General features: G+C 37.8%; 2 protein-coding genes across 2 annotated transcripts in view; both read left to right on the top strand.

The window, feature by feature from the left end:
* LOC107085946 (anosmin-1-like) overlaps window positions 1–8,497 on the top strand; it is a 102,772-nt gene extending 94,275 nt beyond the window's left edge. Inside the window, exons 9-13 of the mRNA XM_015376642.1 lie at window positions 1,529–1,772; window positions 1,861–1,955; window positions 4,913–5,075; window positions 5,253–5,485; window positions 7,592–8,497. Of these exons, the coding sequence (XP_015232128.1) occupies window positions 1,529–1,772; window positions 1,861–1,955; window positions 4,913–5,075; window positions 5,253–5,485; window positions 7,592–7,735 (879 nt within the window). The 3' untranslated portion in view covers window positions 7,736–8,497. The remainder of the gene's footprint in view (window positions 1–1,528; window positions 1,773–1,860; window positions 1,956–4,912; window positions 5,076–5,252; window positions 5,486–7,591) is intronic.
* Window positions 8,498–11,791: 3,294 nt separating this feature from the next.
* Window positions 11,792–18,380, top strand: part of LOC107085968 (sentrin-specific protease 5-like) — a 25,439-nt gene continuing 18,850 nt past the window's right edge. The window contains exon 1 of the mRNA XM_015376670.1: window positions 11,792–13,503. Coding sequence (XP_015232156.1) covers window positions 11,991–13,503 — 1,513 coding nt within the window. The 5' untranslated portion in view covers window positions 11,792–11,990. The remainder of the gene's footprint in view (window positions 13,504–18,380) is intronic.

Below are 18,380 nucleotides of genomic sequence, written 5' to 3'. Positions count from 1 at the left end.
CTTGAGGAAGAAGAAGAAGTAGTATGTATTTTTTTTTTTTTTTTAGACTTTAGAAACTCAGAAGCTGATCAAATATCGGGTTAAATATCGGTGGGGTGGCCGATGTCCGATATTCAGTTTTAAGGCCGATACCGATAGGGGGCCGATTATATCATGCATCCCTAGTGAATTGTTCTTTTTTTAGAAGTCTGAGGGCACCCAATGTGGTCCATGAGGGGCCCCTCGGTGCCCGCGGGCACCACATTGGTAACCCCTGGTTTAGACTATCATCCAAAAAGACAAAGGTGTGACACAACTGAAAACATAGGAAGTTAGTTGCAAGCTCAAATATAGAGAAAATAGAAAACAGAGAACACAAAGAGACCCATGATTTCTCTGGAGGAGCTGCAAAGGTCCAGAGCTCAGGTGGGACTGTCTGCTGACAGGACAGGGATCGGTCTTGTTCTCCACAGATCTGGCAATAAAAAAAAAGCACAAAAAAAATGTTAGCATGCCTCTATGTTACCTCAAATATTTAGAGGACATAACAGAGATGATTCTCTGGTCATATGAAACTTTTTTTGGCTTACATTCAACATGCATGTGTAAAATGTGTGTAAAATGAACAACCTGTGTCACTCTAAACAAACCATTCTCACAGCGAAGCAGACTGCGATCTCACTCCAAATTATAGTCATCACATGCTTATTTTGAATATAACTTTAAGCTGTCATGACATCAGTGTGTACTCATGATATAAGGCAGTCCCCTGAACTCAGCTGTTTGCCAAGAAAAACACTAAAGAATTAATGAATTTTCCTGTTTTGTTGAGAGCTGCTGCGTTTTGCTGACTGTCAGCATGTTCTTTGTACAGGTTCTTTGCACTGAAACGCACTGAAACATGGAGTACAGTGAAATAAGCCAGTGATGCTCGAAGCAGCAGCGGTGTTTATAGCTGACCTGTTGGTCAGTCGAGCAGAGTTACAGCCAGCTGCAACTTATTCACCAAAACCACATAGCAACAGTTTCATATGGAGCTTACTACCATTTATAATCCAGACGTATTATAACCGGTGGAACATGTGGAACTTGGTACGCTGTACTAATGAGGGTCACTTGGGAAATATATTAAACCAATCAGTGTCTGTGGATTAACAAAAGACCAGGAAGTTCCAATACATCTGCTCTCCTTTTATGATTTTATTATGTTTTTTAGGAATACATTTATTAGGGATTCCATGTGTTGTGTAACAGATTTCATATGCTTAAAATACTTTATCACAATAGCCAGCATTTTATTTACTCCACTAGCTTTTATACATACTTTAAAAAATGTTTGTTGTTGTAAATGGCTGACTTTGAAGAAAATAAGAGTGTTTCTCTCCCTTATAATTCTGACAATTAGTAAACAGTTTAGTCTGGTTTATTTCAACATGTCAGTAAAATAAAGGTTATAAAGGACATTTAAATATCTCTTTAAAACAGTACACATATTTACATTGAATTGTGGGTCTATCTTCAGTTCTGCAAACTAAAACCATAAAAACTCTGTCCTCTCCTCCAAGGTGAAGACATCTCAAATGAGCTGCCCTCTTCCTCGTCGTCTTCATCCTTACCATCTTCTCCCTCTCAAGCATCCTCCTCCTCTTCCTCCCAGCTTCCCAAATCTTCCCGTCGGACTCATGTGGATTTGCCTCCGAATCCCTCTGAAAATCTGCGGCTGGAGGTCGCTGCCCCCCATTTCCACAACAATCAGCTGCAGGTGAAGGTGTTCTGGAAGCGCTCTAATCACAGTGAGTAGATGTTAGGCACTAAACTGCAGATCTTATTTGGGATTAAACAGAAAAGCCATAGTTCTACACACTGTTTTCTATATTATAGACAAGCAGAGACAGCGAGGTCCTTTTATTTTGCGGTGGCATCCACACACCTGCAGTACAAATGTCACAAGAGGAGACAGAACAATAACGGTGGAGGTACGCATCGTCTTTACATGACCTGGTGTCCAGACGTTTTATTAATTCACACTTTTGTGTTATTTGCTGGTAGCAATATTTTAAAGATATCTAAAGTTTCATGTGTCTCCATCTCCTTGCCTTAGTCTCATTGGGTCTGTACTCAGATTTGCATGCATTTATTGCTATTTTGTTTATAGATATCACATTCAATAATAATTTACATTTTTGATTAAGTACTTTTTCTGCAACAATTCCTGCTCATGAAATCCCTTCCAATCTTATCTACTGTACCTCTATCATATATTTTGGCTTGTTGTTGTGGATGAAAGCGATAAGAAATCTAGTAGTGTGGGGAATTTTGTTCCATGATTACTGCAATGAAATAATATGTTTTGTAAATGGAAATAAAAATAAAAAAAAACACATTTTGAAAAATGGAAATTTCAAAAACCTAAAGGGGTCATAGAATGATTATATAGGGTATCTGGTGCTGGTCCTTAAGGTCACTGAATAGGGTGTGTAACATTGGTTTGGCTGAAAATGGCATATTTTCTGTTCTATGAGCCCTTATTGGCAGCCTGGTTAAAAGCCCTAGAATGAAACGACAGGTTTTCTTCCTTTTATGGTTTGATCATGAATATTTAGATGCACTGTGCACTGATTGGTTGGTTTACAACGAGCGAAGCTGCTGAGCAAAGACGCATCATACTGTAGCAACAAGCACTCACTCACTGAAACATCAAATAGTTGATATGGTAGGATGACCAGACGTCCTCTTTTTTTTCCCGGACATGTCCTACTTTTCATACCTAAAAAAATGTCCAGGAGGAATTTCAAAACTGTCTGTGATTTTGGTCGACTACAGTGCAGCTGAACCAAGCCGTCAGCTCCGGGGATGGTCCGGAAAGCACAGTAAGGCAGGCGGGGGGGAGCATACCATCACTGGGACCCGGACTAGCCCCGGTGGGTGGTTTTCAACAAGCTTTATTTAGAAAAAATAACTCAGCAAGCAGCTGATCATCAGCGGGGTGGACAACTGGATTCACTGCAGAGGTAGAAAACACAGGTCAGTGACTGGAATGTCGGGCTAATCATGACTAGCAGCAAAATGTCACTGACCTGGTTCATAGTCCATTCTGATCCCAGACGAAAGTGAGATTGTCCACCGTTTGCAGCCGTAGCTGCTTCCAGCGCCCCAAGTGACGATAAGCTGATGACAGCTGACGCTAAGGGAACAACGGTGTCCGTAAGGAGAATCCAAGAGAAACAGTCCAGGTTCAGTAACCAACACGATCCAGGAAAACAGTGAAAAAACCACAGCAGACAGAGCAGACAAGGGCGAGGCAAAAAACTCCAATACACAAAACAGAAAACAGACTTACTTTATGGCTAGAGTTACTTTCCCAACAGCTAAAATAATCTGACTCTGGTGGCTGAAAACAAGCAGCACATAAATGAGCTGGAAACAGGTGGATCGGATAAGTGGTAATGAGAAACCTAGCCTTGCCCCTGAGCAGCCCGCCCGGGTAGCAGCAAGAAGGTTCTAGATTCGATTCCCAGCCCAGGGTCTTCCTGCATGGACTTTGCTTGTTCTCCCTGAGCATGCATGGCTTCTCTCCAGGTACTCCGGCTTCCTTCCACAGTTCAAAAACATGCCTGTTAGGTTAATTGGCTTCTCTAAAGTCCACCAGGTGTGAATGGTTGTGACCTGTTTGTCTCTATGTTGCCCTGCGATGGACTGGCGACCTGTCCCGGGTGTACCCCACCTCTCGCCCATTGACGGCTGGAGATAGGCACCACCCCCCAACTTGGGATTAAGCATGTTAGAAAATGGATGGAGAAACCGGGAAGTGTTAAACAGGTGAATGGAATGAGCCAGCCACCAGTGCCAGGATCATGACACTACTGTCAGAAGCCAAAGAGAATCCAGTTGACCTCAGGAACACAGAAGGCAGACGATGCACATTGACACTAAAGAGGAACCAGTGAGGGCAGGGTGTGCATACAATCACTGGAATGATCCTGATACAGATAAGGATGAGACAATCTGGCAAAGACTGACAGAGAGAGGCAGATTTGAATAAGCATAATAAGAGCGGTGAGAAATGGGGTTGATAGGAAAGAGAAAGTCGCATCTGCTCAATGGAGCGAAGCCAACCAGCCCTGAAAAACAGACAGGGAGGATTTATGACAACTTGGCAGGTTTTTACTGTTATTTTTACAAAATAGTTTTTACTGAGGAGATTTCTGCTGAGCTGTTAGAGTAACCATGATTTATGCTCCCATCCACAGTCTGTCAGTTTAGGTGCATGTCAATGTCTTTGTTTAGAGTTTTACCAGTTTATCTACTCTTAGATGAGAAATTTTAAAAGTGTCCTGGGATGCAGAAAGGTTGCTATATTCTTCTGTTGACTAACCCAGCTTCAAACTGTTTATTAAAATTAACCGTGGTTTATCTAGAGCGCTGCTTGGTCTTTATCACATCATTTCAGTAATGTCTTTAGGTCTGTGGTTGAGGCATGACAAAATGTGAAAAGTTCAAGTGAATTCTTTTCCAAGGCACTCACAAATTCAAATAAATTGTCATATAGTATATCGTTTGTTCTTTTTTGATTGATACTACTCCCTCTGTTGAGCCAATGTTGAGCCAGAGGTGTAACATTTCATCCAAGACATGTCATATAAAACTGCTGTGCGCAATTTGCTGAGTTTACAGAAGTGAATTCCAGGCTTTTTGAAGCGGTAAGATTTGTTGCCATGTAAAGCTGCCAGGGTTTGTCCGAGTGTTTATTTTATATTGGAGTGAACAAGTGCTTGTGAAAGACAGGTGCTGAAACAATAAGTAGAGGAAATGTGTATGAGTTAAGCATCCTTGGTTTTAATGAAAGTTGTTGATGCACATTTAGTTAAAATGAATATAACTTTTTTTAAACACTTTTAGCTGCCTCTCCACTTAAGTTTTCTCTTCTCTGCAGGGTAAACACCACACTATTAAAGGTCTGCAATTTGCCTGCAAGTACAGGGTCTCAGTGGCAATGGCGGCTGATCCGAAGGTAGAGGCTGTTGCCTGGGTTACAACCCCGACTTGCTCCTCCTTTAGGGTCAGAGGAGACAGAGCTTCACCATGCAGCAAAGACGGTAACAGACTTTCCATTTAAAACATTAATTAAATTAACTAAAGTTGAAATGGGACATTTTTACAAGAGATTTAATTTTTTTAGTGTTAATAATTCTTAAATAACAGTAAACTAATTCATACCAGTGTTGTGTATAAATAAGAAAATGATTAAATATTTCCTTCTATTTTTGTTTTAGAGCGCCCCCTGGCAGGGAGAAAGGTGGTACTGCGTCCAGAACGACTGACTGCAGACTTCCATCAAGTCAATGGTACTTTGCTCACAACGTTTCGCTGGAGGATGTCCCATCATGCAGTTGACTCAGCAGCTGTGGAGGGCTTCCAGTTCACCTGGAGTCTGCAGCCTGAGCTCAGTCCTGCAGAACCGAGGCATGAAGATGCTCTTATCTCCCAGACCCAAACTATTGCACTGGTAAGGCAAAGCAAACACGACAGGTTTGTTCATACACCCCCACCATTTATACAGGAGCTACTTGTGTTAAATAAAGAATTTACAGGTTGGTTTTCCATTTCACATGAAGTCCCTAAACAATTATTTGTAAACTAAAGAGATTCTGTTTCTGTCTTTTGTACAATTGTGCTTGAACGTTTACATACCCTCCCTTTAAATGATAAATTCACACTAAACTGAAAAAGGTAATAATAGAATTAACTTAATTATGATTTAGTCAAATAAAATATCAATTTCAGATTGTTATTTTTTTTTATATTCCCAAAAAATCAAAAACTAAGCAGAGAATTAAATTATCTTGCTTATGAACAGCGAATCAACATATCTGTCAGCAGGTGCAAAACTCTAAACGAACATTTTCAGAACATTACAGAAAAAAACTATTGGTTCAGGAGCTACATCAGGCTTGATTACTTGTTTTATTTCTTAATATATATACATATGTATATATAAATATTCAAAATCTATGTCATTATTTCCATTTTCTTTTTTTCTGACTTTAATAGAAGGGCACATAAACATTCAAACATAACTGTACCTGCACTCAGTTGCTGGCTGGAGAATGGAACAGACCATTATTCACAACCTAAAAACAAAAGATAGTAATATCTCCAATAATAGCGAAGACAGGTATGTTAATAGAAAAATAACCTACACTGAATCTAAAAAATAACATAAAAGAGGAGTTGGAGCCATGGTTTTATGTGTTTTGCATCCTTAACCTGTATTTCCTACAATGATTGTGACAAATGAAGACCACATCTATTGGCTTCGTTAGGATGTATTTCCTTTTGAGGGTAGCTTTGCTATTTTTTTCACTTTTATTATTATTTATTTGCTTTTAATTTAATTTAATTTTTTTAATACTGGTAATCAGAAAAGGTGTGAATACCCGACTGCATTTGAACATTGCTTGAGCCCCCAAGCTGACGGTTACCAAATATGTTGCAAAGTCTGCTTCCTGCAGAATTCTCACATTGGCCGTTTATATGTGACCAATCAGTCCTGCACTAAACATGCAGAATAATAAAGAGATTTTTGTGTGTAACGACCTAAACAGTCAAGTGCAGACAGTTGCATGTATACCAGACCTTTATTTAAGGGCAATTTGTTGTCCCTCTTTTTCTTTTTCCCAGTAAAGCTGAGTGCCTTTTATATTCACCCACAAAAACATTGTTTCATGTGAAAAGCAGCATTGTTGAGCTCAACCACCTGTCCTGGATTTTTTATTCAAGTTTTAAGTCTCCTGCTTTCCAAAATAAAGTACATAATCATGACTGATTTGGTAACAGTTGCTCAATCATTAAGAAAGCATTGATACGAGGTGGGAAATGTGCTTTACTATGTGGCTATACTTTACTTAGATACACGACCTGAAACACTTTTGTTGTAATGGCTTCTGAAAGGTGTAGAAATCAATTAGCTGTATCATTTTGTATAAACACAGCAAGGGAAAGAAAACTGAAAATAAGTTAAAATACTTTAAAATAAGTGTAATTTCCCTTAATCTGCCAGTGGAATTAATATTTATGCCCTTAAGATAATAAAATAGACATTATGGATAGAAAATAAAATGTTTGTTTTTTCTCATATCTAATGTAAATTACCTTATTTGGTTGACATATTGTCTGACTTATCTTCTCAAATATAGGAAAAATCCACTTATTTTGCAATACCAACGTGCTGAATTTTATAATCCTTTTCAATAGGACCCAACTCAACCTTCTACTGCATTTTGCACCATATTTATTTTTGAGCTGCACTGAAATGTCATATTAATGCCCTTTTGGACCATAATTTAAACTGTTTTCTCTTTTTTTCTACATTATTTACATTCTGATCACTGCTGCACTTTATATTGGTAATGCTTATCTACTCTTATTTCAATTATTTCGTATCTATTCTTATTTCAAGAAAATGCGCCTACTTTGATGTACTTTTTTCAGTGTAAAATGAGAAGGGCAGATTTAGGTCTTCGGTGCTACTCTATATCTAAGATTTATTTCTAAAGTTTAAAGTTTTTAAGCATTTAACTCCTGCAACTTGTGTTTGTTTTACTTCCTACAGTCTGAACGTTCCATCACTGTTGATGAGCTTGAGGCTGACAGCGTTTACCGGGTGCAGCTACAGGTGCTGACCACAGGCGGCAGGACCGGAGCGGCCGTCTCAAAGAGCATTCACACCCCAGCAATTAACAACACATTTTCATAGGTAGTGGCATTCATTTCTGGAGCAAGGCATATACATGAATGTATTCTGAATTCATTTGTACCTTTTTTTTTTTATTTTATTATGCACATTGTAGATGACTGTGGTTCTTTTGCATGTTACTTTTTACGTTTTTACCACATAATGGTGACTCTTTGCTGCACCGTGGTCATCTTTTCCAGCGTCAATGTTTCTACCTTCTTGTTTCCTACCAGCTGATCTTAATGGCAGAAACCATGTGCAAAAATGTAATATAGGTTTTTACATTCAATTTATTTCCTGCTTTGAACTGTATTCCTTTATTAATTCAGATGCCAAACAGATTCATTTGAAAATAACTGTAATCTATTGTTCAGTTTTTCAGTGTTTTGGAAGAAAAATAAACTATACCTGTATGTGGAGCCACTTTTTACTGTACCTGTGGGATGTATGAGGCAGCATAGCATTTATGAATGTGCTCACATTAATACAGCCATATTAAATTTTCCCTCGCTTCAGTGAAAACCATAGCTTTTGTTGGGAAATTAATTATTGTTTAAATATCTGCATTGTTTGGTGTCTGTATGAGACTAATAACTTTGACAACCTTATATTTTTCAAGTCATAAACTATTGTAAATAGCCGTTTGTTTTCTGATGTTTTTTTATTCTGCTAGTGGAGAAAAGTATAGCACTGACTTTATGTAAAAATAGCAACAGCATTGTTTTTTCTCTGGAAATATTTCGATGCTGTCTCCAATATTTTTGTTTTTCCCTTCTTTTTTATTAGTTTTTTTTTTTTTTTTAAGATTTAGCTGTAGTGGTTTTATTCAATCTTTGAAAAGTCAGGAAACAGCCAAAGTCTTTCAAACTGTAATTACAATGTTAATATTTTCTACCAGGTAACTTTCAACTATTTAGATTCATTCTTAATAGTTCAGATTTATTGCTTTACTTTTTCTGTACCAAGTCCTATTTATTGTTCTCTTGTCCAGTTTGTTTTTGTAAATAAAGTTTATCACCACACATCGTTTCTGGTTGTTATTGATTATTATATTTTATATTAACAATAATAAAGACCACAGTATATTTTATTTAATGTTGGGAGAATTTTAGTTTTATTTCAAATGACATTAAAATAAAAACAATATAAGAACTTTTTCACACTTATTTTTTAGGAGGAGAATAATTGAAGTAAGTCTTGTGAATTTGTTTCTTTGTTATGATCAAGTAAAGGTCATTGGTTCAAAAAGGGAGTTTTGGATGAAAGTGAAAAGATTTTTTTTATATATATATAATTTATAGAATATTTACATGTTTTTAAATATATATAATTGCATTTTAATGTGCTACCAGGTGATTTTGTCTTACTTAAGGCAAGTATAGTTTTATAAGGAAGACATTATTTTCTTTTTTTCACATTTTAATATATTTACATTCTTAAATGCAGCTTAAATTCATTTTAATAGTTAAAAAATGATTACCATCTTTATTGAGTTGTATTTGTAAATATAATATTGGAAGGCAATTGAAACATTTCTTATACAGTATATCATGTCACATTAAATAGTCAGTGTTTCCTATGTAGATCTAAGCCAGGAAAAATTTGTACTTAATTAGTAATTTCAATAAAACTGATGTTACAGATTCATGCATCTCTTATAATTAGATTTGCCCTGAGTAATAATATAAAAATCCTTTAAAAAAACGTTTGAAACGACTTCAGACTTGGAAAACAAAGTCCAGTGCTTGCTTTTTAACTTTTTGTTGGAAAGCCTTAAACAAATTAATAAAAAAGAAGTAAAGTTACATTAAAGTAATAAAGTAATACATATGTTTTATGCAACCATTGCACATACATTTACAACCCTAAAATCAGGATATATTACAGCTGTCTGTGGGTCTATAATTTTAGCAGTTACTTGGGGAGATCAGTCACTCATCTATTTCACTCCCATCTACTGGGCAGTTATTGTAAATCCCCCCAAAACGTCTCAGCAGCGCCCTCTGGCGTCATAAAAGATAACCCGTTATAACCCATTCAATCAGTTAAAAAATGCTGGAATATTTTGGTATCCTACTGTATAAGGCACAGAAGAAGTAATCATATTTTCTGTCAATACTTATTCAAAATAGGAAAAAAAAAATCAAGTCGGCTGTAATTTAAATAAACATTTTAATTAGTGAAAGCTTTATAGAAGCTAGTTTTACCAAGCACATGTATAAAGCATGTTCAACGTTTTATTGTTTCCTGTATAAATGTCTATTTTAAAATTACACAGTTTAGTAGGAGCAGGGAGATGTCTATTGTCTAATAAATATTCAACTAAAAACCAATTAACTGTATAACAATTATTTCTGCAATGATTGAAGCAGTAAATTGAATAATGTGGAATATTATAATATTATCAACAAAAGATTCATTACAACTTCTTCAACAACTTACAATTTACTAAATAACTTAATAAAATACTTTCAAGAATTGAGCATATTTCTAACCTTAAGGTAACCCTTAACTATTAAAGTCTTACAAGATTTGTTTGCACGGAAAGTCTGTGAAGATATTGTTAATAATCTAAATCCACTGTTTAAAATAGGGGGGGGGGTGTTGTGCCCAAAAATGTACACTCGGTGTTAGATGCACCCAGTTACAAAAAGACAAAGGCAAAGGCAATTTTAACTTTTTAATGAGCTCGTAGTTAAATATTTGGAAATAAAAACTTTGAACCTATAAATTTCTATGAATATGCACAGCCCAACAACACATAAAAAATTTATGAAAATAGACTCGGTGTTCAGGTTGGGGGGGGGGGCATATTTTCGACACAACACCGGACGTCGCTTAGATTGAGTAGAAGAAGACAACGTGATGACGCAATGAAGGGGCGACGAAGGCTCGGATTGTTTCTTCAAATCGTGGCCAGACGGAACCCAGCTTGATATTTTTTTTACAGGCAAGGTTACGTTTAACGACGTCTATTTTGATTTTATGCTTTTGCTTTAGCCTGTGCAAAGCTTTATTGTTTTAGAAACTGGGGTCGTAGTTCCTTCTTGGTCAAACGCTTTCGCACTTCCCTCTGAAAATGGAGGAAATTGCCGCTTTGTGTTTTGTCTGCAGCTAGCCATGGCAGCTAGCTTCGGAGATATAGAAAACTTATGCAAAACTTTGGGAAATGTTGCCGTACGGTTCCAGAACGAATCTGTTGGTTATTAACAGAGTTTAATATACGTGTATATGTTGGATTTCTATAATGCAACGCGTTGGATAATATTAATTAAGTTTGTAGCGTTAATTATCATCTTTAGAGGAATTGTTGGTGTTTGTCGTCACTGATGGAGGATGCTAAACAGTAGTCAGTGGGATTAGGAGGAAAACATCCTGGGATGATGACGTTTACCTCTCCATTTACCACCGTTTCTCTTAGATTTTTTGTCATTTTAAGCATTTATCCCCCGTTTTTTTTTTTTTGGTTTTTTTAAAAAATTTTTTTTTTTTTGACAACGTGCAGTTAGTCATTAGAATAACAATGAAATCTACAGAATCTGCAGACACCTGCATCTCAGCTATTTAAAATGTAATTGACACGTTAAAGTTATTTAGTTTGAAAAGGTAAAACTGAACCGAGTTCACTATACAGAGAGTTTCATGTTTCAAACCTTTTTTGTTTTTCGCTTAAAGTTAGTAAAATCCAAACTTTATAGTTTTTTCAAAGAAATTATTATATTGCACAGAAATAAAAATACAAATCAGACCATTTTTAATACAATTCTGTTTTGTTCATGCTGCTTTTAACCATTTACAGAAATCTGTTTTTTTTTTTTTTATCAAAAGCAATATTAATGCGCAGAAGAGTTAAAATCAGTTGTGACATAAAGTTAAATAATCCTTTTATGATTTTTATATTGACAGCACATGTTGTAGCAGCTTTAGGAAAGAAAATGGCCTAAACAAAATGTCATCAGGATTAAAATTAAATTTAATCTGAAAGCATCTGATTAATTTTAGTTTTTTTATGTATGTTTATTTTCAAAATAACAAATGAATGTAATGTCCTTTTTTTGTATTCACTATGTTTAGGAGACCATGGTGTCGCTGTGACCCAGAGAAGCCGTTTCATCTCGCCTTCTGTTGTCCGTGCGAATTTTCCAATTAGACGTGGAGGAACGTGTGAGATGTAAAGGGTGGATCAATATACCTTTACTGTAAGCAGATAAGCTTAAAGGGAGAAGGGGACGGCAGTGTGGAGAGGGATGGGGTTAAAGAGCCGAAGCTGGACGTCATGGTTCACAGCAGCTCTAATTCCCCAATGACAACGCCGTCTGACTCGCTTCACCTGACTGTGTGTTCTAAAGCACCCCTTTTGTCTTGTCCCAGAGGTGCTACAGAACAGGAACTAAAGCAAACCTCTGCAGAATTGACTTCCCATCCAGCATTATCGCCTCCTACTGATGAACATCGCCATGTAACCACAGCAAAACCAAGCACTAAAACGAGCGCCGCATCCATCAGGCCCCAGACACAGACACCGACCTCTGCTCAGGACCAAATCAATGGCCGTAGATCAGCCAGGAAAAGGACTCCTAAGGCCTGTGATTGCTGTGGCCCTAACAGTAAGGGACACAATGTCGCAACCTCAGGCAGGGGGAGAGGGAGGGGTAGAGGTAGAGGAGCCAGTAAATACCTCGGGGACACCCCTGAAAGAAAACCACCACAGTTGACGCGTATCAGGAGCCTTCATTTAAGTGAGGAAGACATACAAAAATCATGCAGTGAAGATGATGGCCTGGAGGAGGTGGAGAACCCTGTACCTCGGTCACAAAGCCCTGCTCCCAAGCCGGTTGCAGCCATCACGGAAGATGGACCAAAAAATGACTGTGCTGCTCAAACAAATGGAGCCACCCTGACAAACGAGGACATGTTGGCGTCACCTACAGGGATGACTGTAGCAGCAGAGAAGACATATGTTGATAAAAGGGAAGAGGACCCATCGTATTCAGGACCAGCGAGCCAAGGAGCATTAGCGGTCAGAGGGCGAGGCAGAGGGGCCATGTTGGGGAGAGGTCGAGGGAGAGGAGCTGCAGTTAGGGGAAGTTCAATCGGCCACAGGCGAGGCAGAGGAGCTACATATAGGGGAAGACCGATCGGCCGCGGTCGAGGCAGAGGACAGGCAGAAATGGAAGGTAATCAAATAAAAAGTGCCGATATAGGTCATGTCACAAGTATGGGTGCCTTAGATGAATCGGCGTCGGTAGAGGAACCGGAGGAAATGCAGGGTGTACAGACGGACCACGAGCACCAAAAAAACTCAGCTTCAGGTAAACCTCTTATTGGAAATGGAGAATTGGTCCACCTGTCTGACTCGGAGGAGGAGATGGAGGAAGACGACGTTGCCGCGACTGAATTTGCAGATGGGGTGCTGAAATCCGCTACAAGCGTAGAGACTTCTGTAGACCTAGACTCTGAGATGCAGGTGGACCAAATGAAAGATGGGATTGATCAGGTTTCCCTTCCAGTACCACTGCCCAATGGAAATGTTACCTCGCCAAGAAACAATGACCAAACGTCCTCGCCTGTGGAGGTGGAAGCTTCTAGATCTGCTGTGCTTGCTCCTCCGAGCCCTATAACGGTTAGCATGGAGCACTCCTGGGCATTAAGAGACCACAGACTGTACTGTCATCCTACTTCGTGGGCAAAAGGTGAAATGTTGATAAAGGATCAAGCAGAAAATAAAGAGATGTGTACGGACGCGTCAAATGAAGAGAGCCTAGAGCAGCTTAAAGATGCCATCCATGGTAAGGAGTGTTTTTTTTTGTAGCACCAAGCTTTGCGTGGCAAACCCAGCTGGCATTTTTATGCTTATAAATATCAGATCTAAATTAGTAGTCGAAATTAGAAAGAATTTCCACCCTCCTTACAGTAACTACATGTTATTTGACAGATGAAAATAGCTACAGATTATCCAGATGTGTTTTTCAAAGCATATTTCTCAAACCTTTTGTCTAATTATGATTAATAAAAAAGGACATATAATTAAGTTAGTTGATTTCAGTTAAAGCATGTGGTTAAAAAAAGTTTATTTTTGGACTTGGGTAACATTTCTGATAAAGAAAATAATACTAAGCTTATTTGGGTGGTGGATCGATGCATGTCTGGTTATAATTTTATTTTTATTTTTTTATTTATCCTTTATTTAACCAGGTAATACCCATTGAGATTAAAAATCTCTTTTGCAAGGGAGACCTGGCCAAGATAGGCATCAAAATTACATCATATCATTGCATACGTACAACACACACACATAAAAGCCAAATATGCACTTACAATGAAATTTCAATGAAAACATTGACATGTGAGGGAGTCTAACTCAAAACATCTAATTCTCAGCTTAAAAGTATTCAAAGGAACCAATTTACTAAGATTCATGTTATTTTGCAGCATAAGATGCTTAAAGGGTTTTGTTGAATGTATTGAAGGATTAAAATCGTTGCAGTTTCCACCTAAAAACAACATTTTATGTCTTAATGCAAATATTTGGTTTATTTGCTGCAAATATTTTTCCACATTTATTACAGGGGTGTGGGGAAAACATAGATTTGGTGATATATCGTGATTTTCGGCTACTGAAATAATATAATATCGATCTTAAGTTCCTAGTATCGATTTTTTTAAAAACAAAACATTTTTACTACCGTACTTAAAACAATGCCAGGGATTAAAGTATTCTGGCCCCAGGCCAAATTTTTGGTTCGTAGTGATTGCCCGTGGGAAAAAAAATAATAATAATAAATAAATAATAAAATCACTTGAAAGTAAATTGAGTAAATAAAAAAATAAAATAAAAAAGACAATCAAAATCCCTCTTGCGTTTGTCTGCCAATGGTAGCGAAGGAGCGCTCTAAAGCTAACAGTATTAGCAAAACAGAAGAAGAAGGTGGCGGGTCTTAGGAAAACATGTACGGTACCTTCTACTCTAGTTTCTTGCTCAAGTCGCCAAATAGATTGTGGCACAGTGCTGAAGGGAAAGTCACCCACGCCGTTTACGGCTCCATTCAACGGAGAGACATATTAAAAGTAAAAAACGAAATAAATGAAACTTTGTTTTTGAAGAGAAGGACGATAAATAGAGAGAATGGAATTAGGGATGCACGATATTGGGATTTTGGCCGATATCCGATATGACGATATTTTAAAACTCATGTAGCCGATAACCGATATCGATACCGATGTTAAAGCTGGACAAAAATAAGTAGTCATTGAAAATAGCAGTTTTGTTATCCATTTCTGACACTTTGAAAAATAATATACTCAAATATATTTTCATATGCTGATATATTGCCATTTAAAAACACCGTATCAATCTCTTTTACTAATGAAATATTGCAATATTTCATTAGTAAAAGAGATTGGTATGGTGTTTTTAAATGGCAATATATCAGCATATGAAGATATTGTGATATTTTAATGTATCAATATTTTTTCCCTCGTCTTTAGAAGTTTTTAAGTCTGTAAAAAAGAAGTTTTTGAGGAAGAAGAAGAAGTAGTATTTTTTTTCATTTTTATTTAGACTTTAAAAACTCAGAAGCTGATCTAATATCGGGTTAAATATCGGTGGGGTGGCCGATGTCCGATATTAAGCTTTAAGGCCGATACAGGCCGATACCGATAGGGGGCCGATTATATCGTGCATCCCTAAATGGAATTGCAAGGATTGGGCACAATGCAGTTCATGAATTCCGGCACGCTTTGCTCCAGGAAGTCTAGTTACCCATCCAGCGGCAAAAAGATGTAGGCAAACATGAATTAGACCCAAACTGCTGTCCGTGAAGCCGCGCACACTGCACGTTTGCCGGGAGCTACGGCAACAGCTGATTTACCATCGTCAATAACTGACCGTGTATGCGAGTTAAAAATAAGGGTAAGGCTGTCGCGGTAACCGCACGAATGAAATATCGCGATATTAAGAAGTTCACCGCGTTACAAAACCGGCCACCACCATCACCGCATCTTGGGTCAACAGTTGAGAAGGATACAATGGCAGCTGCACTGGTATCAAAACCAAATGTTACTTCGTCCCTTTGGGAGCAATTAGGTTTTCAGCCAAATTAAAAGGGGGAGCCGAACAATTTAAATGAGGCAATTTGTAAAATCTGCGGCAAAACGGTTCAAGTAAATCGTGGAAACAACGAATTCAAAGGCTTATTTAGCTAGCTACCACCCAGCTGTTACGGCGCGGCTACCACCACCTCCTGCCAGTCATGAGGCAACTTTTTTTTAATTAATTAATTTATTTTTTTATTAAAGATGCTGCAGTCAAATTAGCCTTTAAAAGTTCAGCCTTCTTCTGAATTTTGTTTTTGTTAAGTTCAGTCGGAGAAATGAGGCATATCTGTGCCATTACTGCCCTTTGATCTGCGTTCAATAAAGTGTTATAAAATTGCCATGTCTTTTTATAACCTTTTTTTAATGTTTAAGCGCCCTGTTTCAAAGGATTTTGCCATGTAGTTGGTAATTTAACAATATGCAAACACATTTGCGAAATAAATAGATTAGAATAAAGAAAAAAAGATGGTGCAATAATATCGCATATTGCAATATTTAGCCTCCTTGAAAAATCGCAGGGGGAATTCCTCAACCGCGACAGCCCTAAATAAGGGTTTGTGCTTTCCTCACGTAATACGACCTCTCATTCAAACTAGATATAGATGCACTATTGCCATCTTCTGGCTGTTTTTGGTATTGGATTTTCAAAATCAAATTTAGTCTTCAAGCGTTTATGCAATCTCTGATCCCTTGTAGTTAATGCACTCACAGTGGGAGACGTGGACTGATTCAAACCCTAAACAACATGGATACCTATATAACTGATCAATATCTTCTGATGAACATATACAACACCTTTGTATCTATACATTAATTTTGATATTTGTGAAAAATATTGCAATGTACAGTGATGTTATGTGGTGATGATATCTTATCGCGACACATGCCAGTTCTCCCCCCTAGTTTATCCATGAAGGCACCAGTGAAACCTGTGGCTTTCATTTCTTTTTGAAGTAGATATATAATATATAAGATATACAAGATCTGAATTCCAATGGTCTTTATCTGTTGTAGTAAAAGGAAAAAAAAACTGTCAAATGTTATTTTGTACTTGAACAGGTTGTTTATCCAGGCTTGACAGTTTTAAAATGCTCCGAGGATCAGTGTTGGTCTTTGCTTTTACTTTGATTTATGAGGCAAAAACTATTTTATCTACAACATAAACAGCAAATAAATCTAATGCTGCGAACAACTTAAAACATGTAAAAGGTCAGCATTGTTGGAAATAGATATTTTAGTCTGCTCTAAAGTTAAAATAGGAGAAACGTGGCGCCACACAATGGCAACCCACTGCTCCGCAAGGGGCTGGGTCGAATAAAGAGTTAATTTCCCCATTGTGGGACAATAAAGGGATTTACATTACATGATGCATTTAATCTAGTAGTATTTGCCAAAGCAATGTTAAATGCATTGCTGCTTTATTAATTAGCATAACTATAAGCCAGTTTAATGCTGGTGATGATTGTCATTCATCCAGGTCACAGCCATTCCAAAAAAGTAAAATAACAACAACAATCCACTGGATTTTGGTTCCTAGTTTGAAGACATTTCACTTCCCATCCACAAAGCTTTTCAATTCAAAATGTCAGAATTAGCGTTTAGTTTGAAGATCTAAAACTTGTTTTGGCTTAAGCCGGGCTTACACTGCAATTAAAAAATATTTTTTTTTGCCCTTTTCGGGCCGACTTTCGTGGCATGTAAGAATTTTTACGATTGGGCCGACTTTCAGCCTTATCGTGCATTGTGTATTGTACAGGGGGTATCGAGGGGCGATCAGCCTCTCACGACCACCTCCCGATTAGGAATCGTGAGGTTGGGAGAAAACGTTTGATTTTCAGTCAAATCGCTCAGTGCGCTAACAAGGACTCTTCTTTTTCCTCTCAGATGAAAACACAGCAGCATGGCAGGGGTGCGAGTGAAATTGAGTTATTTCTGTAGAATTGACAGACAGTAGTAGCCATGTCTTTGCCCAAATACGTCACACAAAATTGCACAAATTTCCAAGGCAGCGCATTTCACTCTAATGATCTTCATATTCCTCTTCTACTCGAGTCCAACGTGGTTTTGAGACGTATAGCATGAGCAGGTAGATCGCATCAGAGCATCCTGAACATGCATTGTGAGCTGTAAACTCACACTGTACAACAAAACAACAGGGTTTCGTCGTACAGTGCGAGCTGTAGCTGTGTGCAACAATAAAAAAAACAAATCCTAGTGTATGCCCGGCTTTAGACAACATGCAGATTGAACCAGAAGAACGGGTCCGTCCCTTAGAAATGGGGGGTCATTTTCGGTTCTTTGTTAGCCTGCAATACCCGATACTGATCTATGCCTCTGAAAAGGGGGTCATCGGGGGCAATTGTTATCCATGTGAGATGTTTTGTCCCCTGCATGGGGGTGGGGGGTTGTTATTATAGCAGAAAGGAATCAACTCTTATCGCTGCATTTAGAGCTGAAACCTAAGTCCAACCCCCCCTTTTTAAAGGAGAAGTTCGGTTTTTTACACTTTAAGCCCATTTTCTGTAGTGTCCAGGATGAAATCGAATGATCGACACCAAAAGTTTGACAA

Source organism: Cyprinodon variegatus, unplaced genomic scaffold (genome assembly GCF_000732505.1).
Source record: "Cyprinodon variegatus isolate N-32 unplaced genomic scaffold, C_variegatus-1.0 Scaffold138, whole genome shotgun sequence".
Lineage (NCBI taxonomy): Eukaryota > Metazoa > Chordata > Actinopteri > Cyprinodontiformes > Cyprinodontidae > Cyprinodon > Cyprinodon variegatus.
The sequence above is the reverse complement of the archived record's forward strand: the minus strand, read 5'-3'. Positions and strand labels throughout refer to the sequence as shown.